Genomic DNA, 12208 nt, shown 5'->3' on the forward strand with positions numbered 1-12208 from the left:
CCCAGCATGAGAATCATTCCTTGCATCTTGAGCACGAAGAAAACCGAGAGGGTAGTGTACATACTACGCACACTACCAGAAGTAGGAGTCATTCACGAGGAGGAAGCAAAGTTCCTCACGAGGAAAATGCTAAGGCCATGCAAAAGGAAATTGATCACCTGAGAAAGAAGTTATGTGACGAGAGGCGCAAGCGAACTCTTTCTTTCTCTAATCCCTCTTCAGAGGGCTCGGGGGATGACAATTACAGGCAGAGGTCAAGGACTCCCCCGAATGAATCTTTCTCCTACGAAGAAGATAATCTGCGTGGACGGAAGGGTAAAAATTCTTCTTCTAGGGGCTTGGGAAATGATGCTATGGGTAGGGCATTATATCAAATCTCCAGTCACCCTTCACACGCAGGTTGGAAGAAGGGAGGCCCCCTCGGCACTTCACATGACCAGCATTCACCATTTATAATGGCCGAACAGATCCTATGAAGCATGTGAATCATTTCAGTTAGCGGATGGCTATACATTCTAAAAATGAAACTTTGATATGCAAGATCTTCCCCTCTAGCCTAGGACCTGTGGCAATGAGATTGTTTGATGACTTAAGGGCAGGTTCTATCAATTCTTTCAAGGAACTTACTAGGGCATTTGGCTTTCGTTTCATCACATGCAGTAGGGTTCCTCGGCCCTTGGATTCATTATTATCCATGGCCATGAGAGAAGGAGATACCCTGAGAACATACTCAGATAGATACTAGGAGATGTTCAATGAGATTGATGGGGATTTTGATGATGTGGCGATAAGGACCTTCAAAGTCGGCCTACCTGCAGAGCACGACTTGAGAAAATCTTTGACTAAAAAACCTGTCAGGAGCGTACGTCGGCTCAGGGATCGCATTGATGAATATAAAAATGTTAAGGAAGATTAGCTGCAAGGGAAGGTAAAGGCAAAGGTTATCCCCTAGGAGAGGAGGGATCTCAGGTCGGACAAATACAACAATAACAGGCCTGGGAGATATTTTTCCAGGCAAGCTAGTCCTACCGCCCCACAGGTGGTCAACACCGTTTTTAAGGAAACAGTGCAACAGCTGTTAGAGAAAGTCAGGCATGAATCATACTTCAAGTGGCCCAATAAAATGGCGGGGGACCCTTTAAGACGCAACCAAAACCTCCATTGCCATTATCACCAGGAGAAGGGTCATACCATTGAGGATTGTTGGACTCTGTGGAACCATATGGAGCAATTGGTTAAAGAGGGAAGGTTAAAACAATTCTTGTATCGGCCTAATGGGCAGGGAAACCACTCAGGGGCGGCGAACCAGGGTAGCACTTCATCAAGGCCTCCTTTGGGTACGATCAATGTTATTTTTGCTGCACCTGGAAGAACCGGCTCACATCCTTCCAGGGTGATATCTGTGGCTCGGACCCTAGCCGAGGAATCTACGGATCAGCCGAAGAGGATTAAAGCAAATATCCTACCAGTTTTAGGTTTCTCAAAAGAGGACAAAATCGGGACTATCCAACCATATGATGATGCTTTGATTGTTACCCTGAGGATAGAGGGCTACGATGTGAGGAGGGTGATGGTTAATCAGGGTAGTGGTGCAAATATCATGTACCCTGACCTGTTTAAAGGGTTAAACTTAAAGCTCGAAGATCTTACAGCTTATGAATCACCCTTAATAAGCTTCGAGGGGAAGGCTGTCATACCAAAGGGGCAAATTAGATTGCCTGTGCAATCAAGCCCAGAAGTGGTAAATGTAGATTTCATTGTGTTAGACACCTATTCTCTCTACACAGCCATTGTGGCAAGACCTTGGTTGCATGCTCTAGGTGTCGTTTCCTCAACCTTGCACGTCAAGATCAAATTTTCGTCTGGGGATCAGATAGAGGAACTACTTGGAAGTCAATTTGTAGCTAGACAATGCATAACGGCTGCAATCCTACACCATTCGGAACTAGAGTCCTCGGCCTCGTCTAACAGAAGGCCATAGCAATCAAAGTCTCCAACCACGACTAGGGTACCATCGGTAAAGGAACCTGCATGTGAGGAATTGGAGAAGGTTCTTATAAACGACGACCCTGAGAAATTCTTTCAGGTGGGAGTTCAACTGCCACATGAAGAGAAGGCGGAGTTGGTTATGTTTTTAAAGGAGAATGTAGATGTATTTGCATGGAATGCTTACAAAGCCCCTATGGTTGATCCTAGTTTCATTTGTCATCATTTAAATGTCAATCCGGCTATAGCACCAAGGAGGCAACCACCTCGGCGCTTCTCTAAAGAGCATTCAGAGGCTGTTAAAGAGGAGGCGCTAAAACTCAAGAATGGTTGGCTCATACAGTGGTAGTAAAGAAGAAGAATGGGAAGTGGAGAGTATGTATGGACTTCACAGATTTGAACAAAGCTTGTCCTAAAGATTCTTTCCCAATGCCTCGAATAGATCAGTTGGTAGATGCTACTGTTGGGTATCCTCGGATGAGTTTTCTGGATGCTTTCCAAGGTTATCATCAGATACCTTTGGCTTTGGAGGACCAAGAGAGGACTGCATTTGTGACTCCTACGGGAAATTACCATTATAAGGTAATGCCCTTCGGCTTGAAGAACGCTGGGGCTACCTATCAGAGGATGATGATAAGGATGTTTGAACCACAGCTCGGAAAGACTATTGAAGTATATGTGGATGACATGGTGGTGAAAAGCAAAGTGATTTCCACGCATAGGGAAGATCTTGATGATACTTTTCAGATGCTAAGGAAGTACAAGTTGTGACTTAATGCCTCTAAATGTTCTTTCGGTGTTGGATTAGGTAAATTCTTAGGTTACATGGTAACTCACCGGGGATTGAGGTTAATCTAGCTCAAGTCAAGGCGATTAACAGTTTACACCCTCCTCAGAATCCCAAGGAGGTTCAGAGGTTGACAGGGATGACTGCTGCCCTTAACCGGTTTATTTCTTGATCCGCGGACAGGTGTAGACCTTTCTTCCAATTGCTGAATAAGTAGAAGGGATTTGAATAGACCGAGGAGTGTGCCTTGGCTTTCCAGCAACTTAAAGATTATCTTTACGACCGCCCATTATGTCTCGGCCAGAGATTGATGAAGTTTTGTTCGCATATATTGCAGTGGCTAATCATGTCGTTAGCTTGGTTCTTATACGAGATGATAATAATGTACAGAGGCCAGTTTATTACGTAAGCAAGTCTCTGCATGAGGCTGAGGTGAGTTATTTACCATTGGAGAAAGCAATCCTGGCAGTGGTGCATGCTACGCGTAGGCTTCCTCATTACTTTCAATCTCATACAGTTATTGTTCTAACTCAACTCCCTCTTAAGTCTATACTTAGGAGTGCTGATTACACAGGAAGGATTGCCAAATGGGGTACCATCCTAGGAGTTTTTGATATCAAGTATATGCCTCGCACCTCTATAAAGGGACAAGTCATTGCGGACCTGGTGGCGGAGTTTGTTGAGCCCTCAGTAGAAGAGAATGTTAAGGGATCAGGCATGGATGAAAAATCAGTTGGCATGATCTTGTGCAAAGAACCTTCGTTATGGAAAGTGTATGTTGACAGAGCAACAAATCAAAGAGGATCTGGGGTGGGGCTCGTTTTGGTGTCCCCTGAGGAAATTACTTTTGAGAAATCCCTGAGATTGGGATTCTCGGCCACCAATAATGAGGCAAAATATGAAGCTCTACTGGCCGGAATGAACATGGTTCATAAGATGGGCGGAAAAGTGGTGCAAATGTTCTCGGATTCACAATTGGTAATAGGCCAAGTGGAAGGGAAGTTAGAGGTAAGAGATCCAAGAATGCAAGGATACCTAACCCAGGTCAGATATATACAATCCAAATTTGAGTCTTTTTCTTTGTTACATGTGTCCAGATGTAGGAATACCCATGTTGATTCTTTGGCCACACTCGCAACGTCCCGACGTAAAGCCTACCTCGGGTTATCCTTGTTGAAGATCTGTGGAAACCCACTGGGACGAGTAGTGATGCCATTCGAATTCATCAAATTTGGGTGGGACCTAGTTGGATGGATCCCATAGTGGCAATCCTTAAAGATGATATCTTACCCAAAGAAAAGTCCGAAGCAGATAAGGTACGCAGGAAAGCACCTCGTTTCTGGTTATCCGAGGACCAGAAATTGCATAAGCGCTCTTTTTCAGGACCATATTTGCTATGTATAAATCCAGAAGCAACGGAGTTACTTTTAGAAGAATTGCATGAAGGAATTTGCGGTAGTCACACAGAAGGGAGGTCTTTAGCTCATAGAGCTCCTACCCAGGGGTATTGGTGGCCCAATATGCAGCGAGCGGCACAGGATTATGCAAAGAAATGCGACCAATGTTAGAGGTTCGCTCCCAACATCCATTAGCCAGGGGTGTCCTTAAACCTCTATCTAGCCTATGGCCTTTTGCTTAATGGGGATTGGACATCGTGGAGCCTTTCCTGAAAGTAGCAAGAAATAGGAGGTGGCTGCTCGTTGGAACAGATTATTTCACTAAATGGATTGAAGTTGAGCCATTGTCGAATATCAAGAATATGGAGGCGAAGAAGTTTGTTTGGAAAAACATCATCACTAGGTTTGGAATCCCTCGTACTCTCATTTCAGATAACGGCCTACAATTTGATAGTAAGGCCTTTAGAAGATATTGTTGTGATCTGGGCATCACGAATAGATATTCCACTCCAGCTTATCCTCAAGGGAATGGGCAGGCCGAGGCGGTCAATAAAGTGATAGTCAATGGGCTCAAGAAAAGGTTAGATGATGTTAAGGGAAGATGGGTGGAAGAGTTGTCACATGTCTTGTGGACATATCGAACTACACCACAAAAGTCCACAGGAGAAACACCCTTCTCTATGACTTATGGAGCAGAGGCTGTAATACCTCTAGAAACTGGGTTCCTAACATTAAGGACGAGCTCGTTCACTTTAGGAAGTGGATGAACATCGTAGGTGTTGTGTTGAAATAATTCAATTCCCTTTAAGTAAATAGTAAATTAAGCACTAAACAAGATTCTAAACCACCAAGTGTGAAAGCCACCAGTAATTATCAATCTATCTTTGAGATTATATTTGTATTTTGTGGTTAGAACTTAGAAAGTTTAAAAAGTTACAACTTTTTGTGTTTTATTGTTGCTTTTGTTCATTGATGACATTATACAAAGGTATGAAAAATTGTCTAAACATTAATGAAAAAAAATAACTCCAGTTGCTCTTGCTTCCGATTGGTCCATTAGGTAATTACATTTTCACTTGATTTTTGTAGTAAATCTAAGTGTTTGAAAGATAATGTTTTACATATCTGATTTGCTCACTATATTTGGTTGGAAATCAACCTAAACTTTGACTTTTATGTTTTTCAATGTGCATTACAACATAATATTGGTAATATCATTCCAATTGATATTTATAGTTAACAAAAATTAACTTACTTGGATGAATGATTTATTGGTTATAAAATAACTAGCCTCTAAGAACACGCTCACGCGCGTGCTTATAGGCTCTTCTATTTTTTGAGTAAAGGTTAATTTAAAGCATTTATTATAATTTGAGATTACTACATTTTCCAATCACAAAAAAAAAAAACCTAGAAGTGTGATGAGTATTATTTGTGGTAAAATAATTTTTCATCACACTTCTAGGTTTTTTTTTGTGATTGGAAAATGTAGTAATTCCAAATTATAATGAATGCTCTAAATTAACTCTTATCCAAAAAATAGAAGAGCCTCTGAGCATGCGCATGAGCGCGTGCTTAGAGGCTAGTCTATACTACTATTTAAGCAGCTGTGCCTGTTTGGAGTGGATTTTTTTTTGTTCCAAAATACCCCTATTTCTCTAAGTTTAAGTAGAGACAAAACTAAAGGATAGTTTAGTAAAAAAACATGTCTAACTTGCACTAAAATATTGCCTACGAAATATGAACATTCTTCCACTAATCTACTTCTTCAAAATAACTATACGTTTATGTTTTTTTTAAATAGAAAAATAAGTTAAACAACTCACGTAAAACTTGGTAAAAACGATTTTTTAACTTCTACGTAAAACACTATCTACAAAATAGGATCACACTTCCATTAGACAAGTAAAATTTCTAATTAAAAAAAAAATTCTAAAATTTAGCTAGATTTAAAATTAATGAAAAACAGTTTACCAACAAACAGTTTTTCTTTAAATAAAAAAAAATAATACGCACAGTTTTTTTTTTCCCTTTGTTTTTTTTTTTTTTTTTGAACCTATCTACTCCAAAATTCACAACTACCTAATACACGTTCTTAAAGTACTTGCCACCTGCCTTTCAGTTTTCTGCCCTATCAAAAACATCTTCAGTTTGGGTCTTTTCACAAAAACCTTTCCTTTTTCTTTATTCATCACTCCCCTATTCTGCAATCTTTATTCCTTCTTCTCCTCATTCGATGACCAATGAGAGTTTGAACTATGTGCAGAAATTTGAAGATATGCTTAAATTTTAAGTTATTATCTAGCCTCTATTAGTATTACCACATATTTTGTGATTGTTTTGATCGAACCAAATCAAAACAAAACCCAAGAAGTGGAGCAAATATTGTTGATTGGAATGAAAGCCCAGTACTAAGTGTAGCAATAAAAAGTTGTTCAAGAATGGGATACATCAAAGGCTGAAATACCTGTATGTAATGCCAATTTCTCTTGAAGGATTGATGACTTCTTTCTTTTTTTTGGTCTTTCATTCCACATTTTACTTTTTTTTTTTTTTTGATTGAGCGGATAGATACTGCTATAAAAATCAAACTGTTCATGTTTAGAACATTTGACTAGATTAATCACCGCCGGTAGGCATCAATTAGTTCTTCTTCAATGGGTGAGCATCAATCTTTCTTTCTTCTTCTTTGTTTATTTATTTATATTTTATTTTAGTGGGTGAGCATTAAATCAGACACAGAAAGTTGACTTTGTTATTAGAACTTAGTACCACTGCCAAGTGAATGTAATTTTTTATTTGGAAGTATGTATTATAAAATGCTTTTTTTTTTTCTTATTTTCTTTCTTTTTCAGAAACAAAATGAAATAAATGGTGTTGAAACCATCTTCATCTATAGACCTGACAATATTCTATTTTGAAACTAAAGTCTAAGTCATTAAACGTTTTCGTATGTATTAAATTTTGATTGTGATTTGATGTAATTTTCATTTATATTATTTATATTTCCAATTATTTTTGGACTTCAATGGCCGAAGGCATATACCCAAATTCTGTTGAATTGATAATTGGCACAAAGTTTGTGTCTTGAGAAAATATTTTAAAATTTTTAATGTTATTACTAATTTACTGCAGTCATATTAATTTGTGGTGTAAGGATCCTTCACCTAAGGTTATATATGATTTGTAGGAATTGCGTCCACAAAAGAATTTACCAGGTGTGTAAGTTTTAATGAATTTATTTATTTCAATAAATTCACTAGCCTAATCCTATATCTGATTTATTTTTCCACTTAAGTAATGTTTATCATATATTTTATGATTTGGTAATCTTATTGTGGTTCTTTTTCTTCAGAGGCTTTTTTTATTTTTTGGGTAAAAATTAATAATTTTGTATTTATTATAATTTGGAATTTCTACTTTTTCCAATCACAAAAAAAAAAAAAAAAATATATATATATATATATATATATATATATATAAATCTAAGGGTGTGATGAATACATGGGTTGAGTTTTGTAGTTTGGAGGAGTTTTAAAACTAACAAAAGAGTCTTTTAACACTTTAGTTCATTCTTTCTAAGTATCAAATTGAAACTTGGTCATGCTTGGATCCTCGGACCACAGACCTCGTCTAAATTGATATTTTATTAAGTGTTGAACAGAACCTTAGTTATGTCTGGTCCTCGGATCATCTACTTTGGGGAAATTAACACTTCAGTTCATTTTTTCTAAGTATCAAATTGAAACCTGGTCATGCTTGGATTCTTGGACCATATACCTCGTCTAAATTGATATTTTATTAAGTGTTGAACAGAACTTTAGTTATGTCTGGTCCTCGAATCATCTACTTTGGGGAAATTAACACTTCAGCTCATTTTTTCTAAGTATCAAACTGAAACTTGGTTATGCATAGATCCTCGAACCACATACCTCGTCTAAATTGATATTTTATTAAGTGTTGAACATAACCTTAGTTATGTCTGGTCCTCGGATTATCTACTTTGGAAAAATTAACACTTCAGTTTATTTTTTCTAAGTATCAAACTGAAACTTGGTCATGTTTGGATCCTCGAACCACATACCTCGTCTAAATTGATATTTTATTTAGTATTGGACAAAAACTTTATCTATGTCTGGTCCTTGAATCATCTACTTTAGGGAAATTAACACTTATTGTTATCCGTGTACCTCATACATATTGATTTTCTATAGAGCATTGGTTAAAATTTAATTATGATTGATCCTCGGCCTGTTTGTGTTTAACTTGAATCCAGGCCTAAGTTTGCGCTTCTGCTTACAAGACTTGAAGACTCCCAAATATAGTGATAAATGGATAGAAGCCCATGAGCATCACTTAAAGCATTTGCAAGTATATTGAACATATTTATTGCCTAATTCATTCTAGATTACTTCCTTAGAATTATTAATTTATTTATGAAAGGAAACAATCTATCGTTCTAAAGTAGAGCAAAACAAGCATCAGGCAATATGAACAAGATAACAAAACAAGCATCAAATAAAAGAGATAAATTTGCTTTTTCATTGATTCAAATTTCTTTGGAAATACAATTACTTGCAAGTCGCCAAAATTACATAGGATAAAGGAAGAAGGGAAAACAAGGGAGGAAAGAGCAATCATGGTTTTAGCTTTATCTTCAAGGGGCCTTTAGGATCTTGTGGAAGCTAAGGTTGCACCGAGGAGTCAGCAGCTATCCCTTTGCCTTTCGGATCTTCCTTTAAAGTTATTGTAATTATCGCTAAGACAAGCTCCATTGTTTGGCCACCCTGCTTGTCCTTGGAAGATTCTTTGGGATCACTTAAGAGTTGTGTATCCTCTGGTGCCATTCCTTCTGTTAGTTCAGCATGCTTTGGGAGCTGACTTTCAGTAGAGGCAGGATCTTCAACTACTTCACCTTCTTTGTCCTCTGCTTCTTGAATGGCGGAACCATCCTTGATTTGGGTAGGAGCTTGGATGGCTAAGGGGAAGTAAACATTCTCTGCCTTCCAAAGGGTAGAAGAAGCATCAATCCCAGCTCGTGAAAATGCCTCATTCCATACTTGAAGGCAGTAATGCCTACATACCTCAGGGACTTGAGCTTTGAAAGTTTCAGTGGTCTCAACCACGCCAACCTCGTAACCCTCTTGCTCAGCTGCATCCTTTGCTTTCTCCGCCTCCTCTTTTGCCTGCATCGCCTCTTCCTTAGCCTTAATGGCCTCCTCCTTTGCCTTCTCAGACTCCTTTAAATCTCTCTTAAGATCTTCAATCAACTTCTTTGCGGCAGCAAAGTTCTTATCGGCTTGCCTAAGCTGCAGTCTTTGGTCCTCGGCCTGCCTCTTGGCTGTTTTTAATGCAGCATCCAAGTCGGACTTCTCACTCTCTACTTTGCCCAAGTTAGTCGTGACCTCTTTTAGTTTCTTCTCTTGTAGGTCAAAGATCTTCTAGGCGTTGATGCACCTTAATTCTTCAGCCTTGGAGGACTTCTACATACTGATGACGATCTCCTCTGCCCTGTTAGCAGACTGAACGACCTATGTGTAGAAAAGAGCAAAGTAATAAAGAAAATTTTCAAAGTATAACAGAAATGGAGGTAAACAAAGCTTGGGAAAGATCCTTACCAAAGAAAGTTCCTTCTTCAAAGTCATGAAGACATTTTGATCTCTCATCCTTCTGAGCTCACCCATGTCCTCGGGTAACAGTAATGCTTGCTCCAGTGCGTCTACTACGTAGGCGGCTGTTCCCTCATCGGAATTCTTGATGGATGCGTCGGTAGTGACTGCATGGTCGTCCATGGTCATCTCAGGGGCCCAGATTGGGGCCTGTACGGGCTTGTTTTCCTCCTTTCTCGGGCTCGAGCTCCTTGGGAAAGGAGTCTTTCCCTCCCTCCATCACCTCTTTCCCTTTCTCCTGATCCCTCTTTCTTTTGTGATCAGCTTGGTTGGTGCATTGAGATTGGGTAGGAGGAGGAGGAGGAGGGAGCTTAAATTCAAGGATTTTCTCGGCTCCTTTATCTTTGGCCTTGGATTGGGGTACTTTAGGAAGCTCTTGGGACCCCACCTGAGCTTCCAGTACATCCTTAAGACTCGGCTTTGACTTACGTTAGATACCTATGATGTCAAATTGTTGTGTGGTGTCTTGTGAGATTGAGAAGGATGTGCCGAGAATAGCAATTTGGTCTTCGGGGGACTGAGGTTAATTGAAAACCTCGTACTCATCCTCAGAATCAGATACTTCAACAATCTCTTCTTCTTCCTTTATATTGGGTTGAGAAGAGGTTGCTTCGCCCGATATGTATTGAGTTGGAAGATGAGCTAGGGGAATACCGTCTGGTATGGGTTGTTGTGGTTGTATGGGTTGGGTAACCAAGGTACCTTGAGGAATAGAAGCTCCCTCAGGTAACAGAAAACCTTTAACTGCAACGCTTATCTGGGGTAGACGTGGGTCCTTGGCTTTGATCACACACTTCGGCGCTTGGAAAGCTTTGGAGATGGGATTGTAGCTAAGGATTAAATGGGCTGCTCGGAGCTAGCCGTCTGAGTGCACAAACACTTCAGCCTGCAATATCCTGTCCAATCTTGCAAATTCGACAAGATGAGGATGGCAATCTGCTGCGTATGGGTCTGCAAAGGCATTGAAAAGAAAAAATAAGGTTAGAGTAAGTAAATGCTTTATATGAACCCAAGTTTAAAAAAGAGTAACTATTAGATCAGTTGAATCCAAAACTTCACCTAGTTCCTCCTCCCTTGTTGGACAGGGAAGACCATCATGTCAGTTCCCTAATATGATTAGGAAGTCTTTTTTTAAACTCTTGTTGGAATCAGGAAGACATTGGATTAACCTAACTTCAGGATGCCTAGATTTTAAATAGTACCCCTGTCCCTTTAGATGGTGGAGGTTGTAAACCCAGTTCACATCGTGATGGGTGAGTCCCAGATTCATTTTTTCATTTAAGGCATCTACGGAACCTAAGATCATAAACATGTTAGGGGCGCATTGGGTAGGAGCTAACCTAAAGGCCCTAAGGTAATCCCTCATAACTGTCCCCATGGGGATTTTCATCCCTCCCTCCATGAAGGCGATCATCGGGATTACTACCTCTCCCTCTCACCTTTTTAGGAGTCATTCTCCTTCCTTACAGTGTTTAAGGGACACCCTTGATGGAATCCTATACCTAGCCTTAAATTGTTCTATTCTTTCGTCTGAATCTACTAGGGATGCAAATCTACCCATTTTTTAGAGTGAGGTGTGGGTATGAGGGAAGAACGAAGAAAACAGATAAGCCGAGGAGAAGTAAAGCACCAGAGAGAGAAAGAATAAGAGAAATATTGAAAGATGGAGTCTGGAAAAACTTACTTTAAAGAACGACAAAGTCACATCGGCCTAGTTCTTGGTAAAAGTGAGGGCGCGTGTAGATTATGAAAGGTTGGCAGATAATTTGAATGGGTGTTGTAATGTGTAAAATTGTTTGAATCATTAGTTTTTATACCAGTGAAAGCCATAAGGCATGAAATTTCCCGCCTATGTCTCTATGTCATCCTCAACTGTTGGATGCGCGTCACGTCGCTAGGCATGGGGGACAGAAAGACATCAAAATTTAATTTGAAGACACTACACATGCCGATACGTCAGGAATGTGCTAGACAGTTCAAAGGTCATCATCTCTGTCAGCAAAGATGTATGGTGTACACAAGCAAACGGTGACAGATGTCGAGATCCTCTTTTCCTCCCAAAGTAATGGAATGAGAATCTTGAGGGGCTATTGTAGGGTCATTGGGCCCAGGAATATGTGTGGGATGGCCCAAAAGTATTCTTCAGGCTAGAAGCCCTATCCGAGGATACAGAATGGTCCGAGGATGTATGAATGTTAACTCATAAGAAAATACTAAATAAAGAAGAGATAATGTCTGAATAAAATATGTCCAAAGGGTTAGTCCGAGGAAGATTATGTCCTCGGCTATGTGAAACCGAGGTAGGAGAAGGGTTGGTTAACATCCACAGGCTATGTTCTAGAAAATCCAACAAATAAGGGTAGATACGG

The 12208-nt window shown here is 39.6% G+C and overlaps 1 protein-coding gene across 1 annotated transcript; it reads left to right on the plus strand.

Annotated features, from left to right (window-relative positions):
- The first annotated feature begins 3064 nt into the window (after positions 1–3064).
- Positions 3065–3876, plus strand: LOC142632872 (uncharacterized). The gene is made up of 2 exons (XM_075807194.1): positions 3065–3781; positions 3871–3876. Exons 1-2 carry the CDS (start codon positions 3065–3067, stop codon positions 3874–3876), a joined length of 723 nt encoding a protein of 240 aa, XP_075663309.1.
- Positions 3877–12208: the final 8332 nt, after the last annotated feature.

This window comes from Castanea sativa, chromosome 1, assembly GCF_040712315.1.
Source record: "Castanea sativa cultivar Marrone di Chiusa Pesio chromosome 1, ASM4071231v1".
NCBI lineage: Eukaryota > Viridiplantae > Streptophyta > Magnoliopsida > Fagales > Fagaceae > Castanea > Castanea sativa.

Coding starts and splice junctions, on each gene's coding strand:
- LOC142632872 (XM_075807194.1), top strand. CDS start 3,065: ATGTCTCGGCCAGAGATTGATGAAGTTTTGTTCGCATATATTGCAGTG.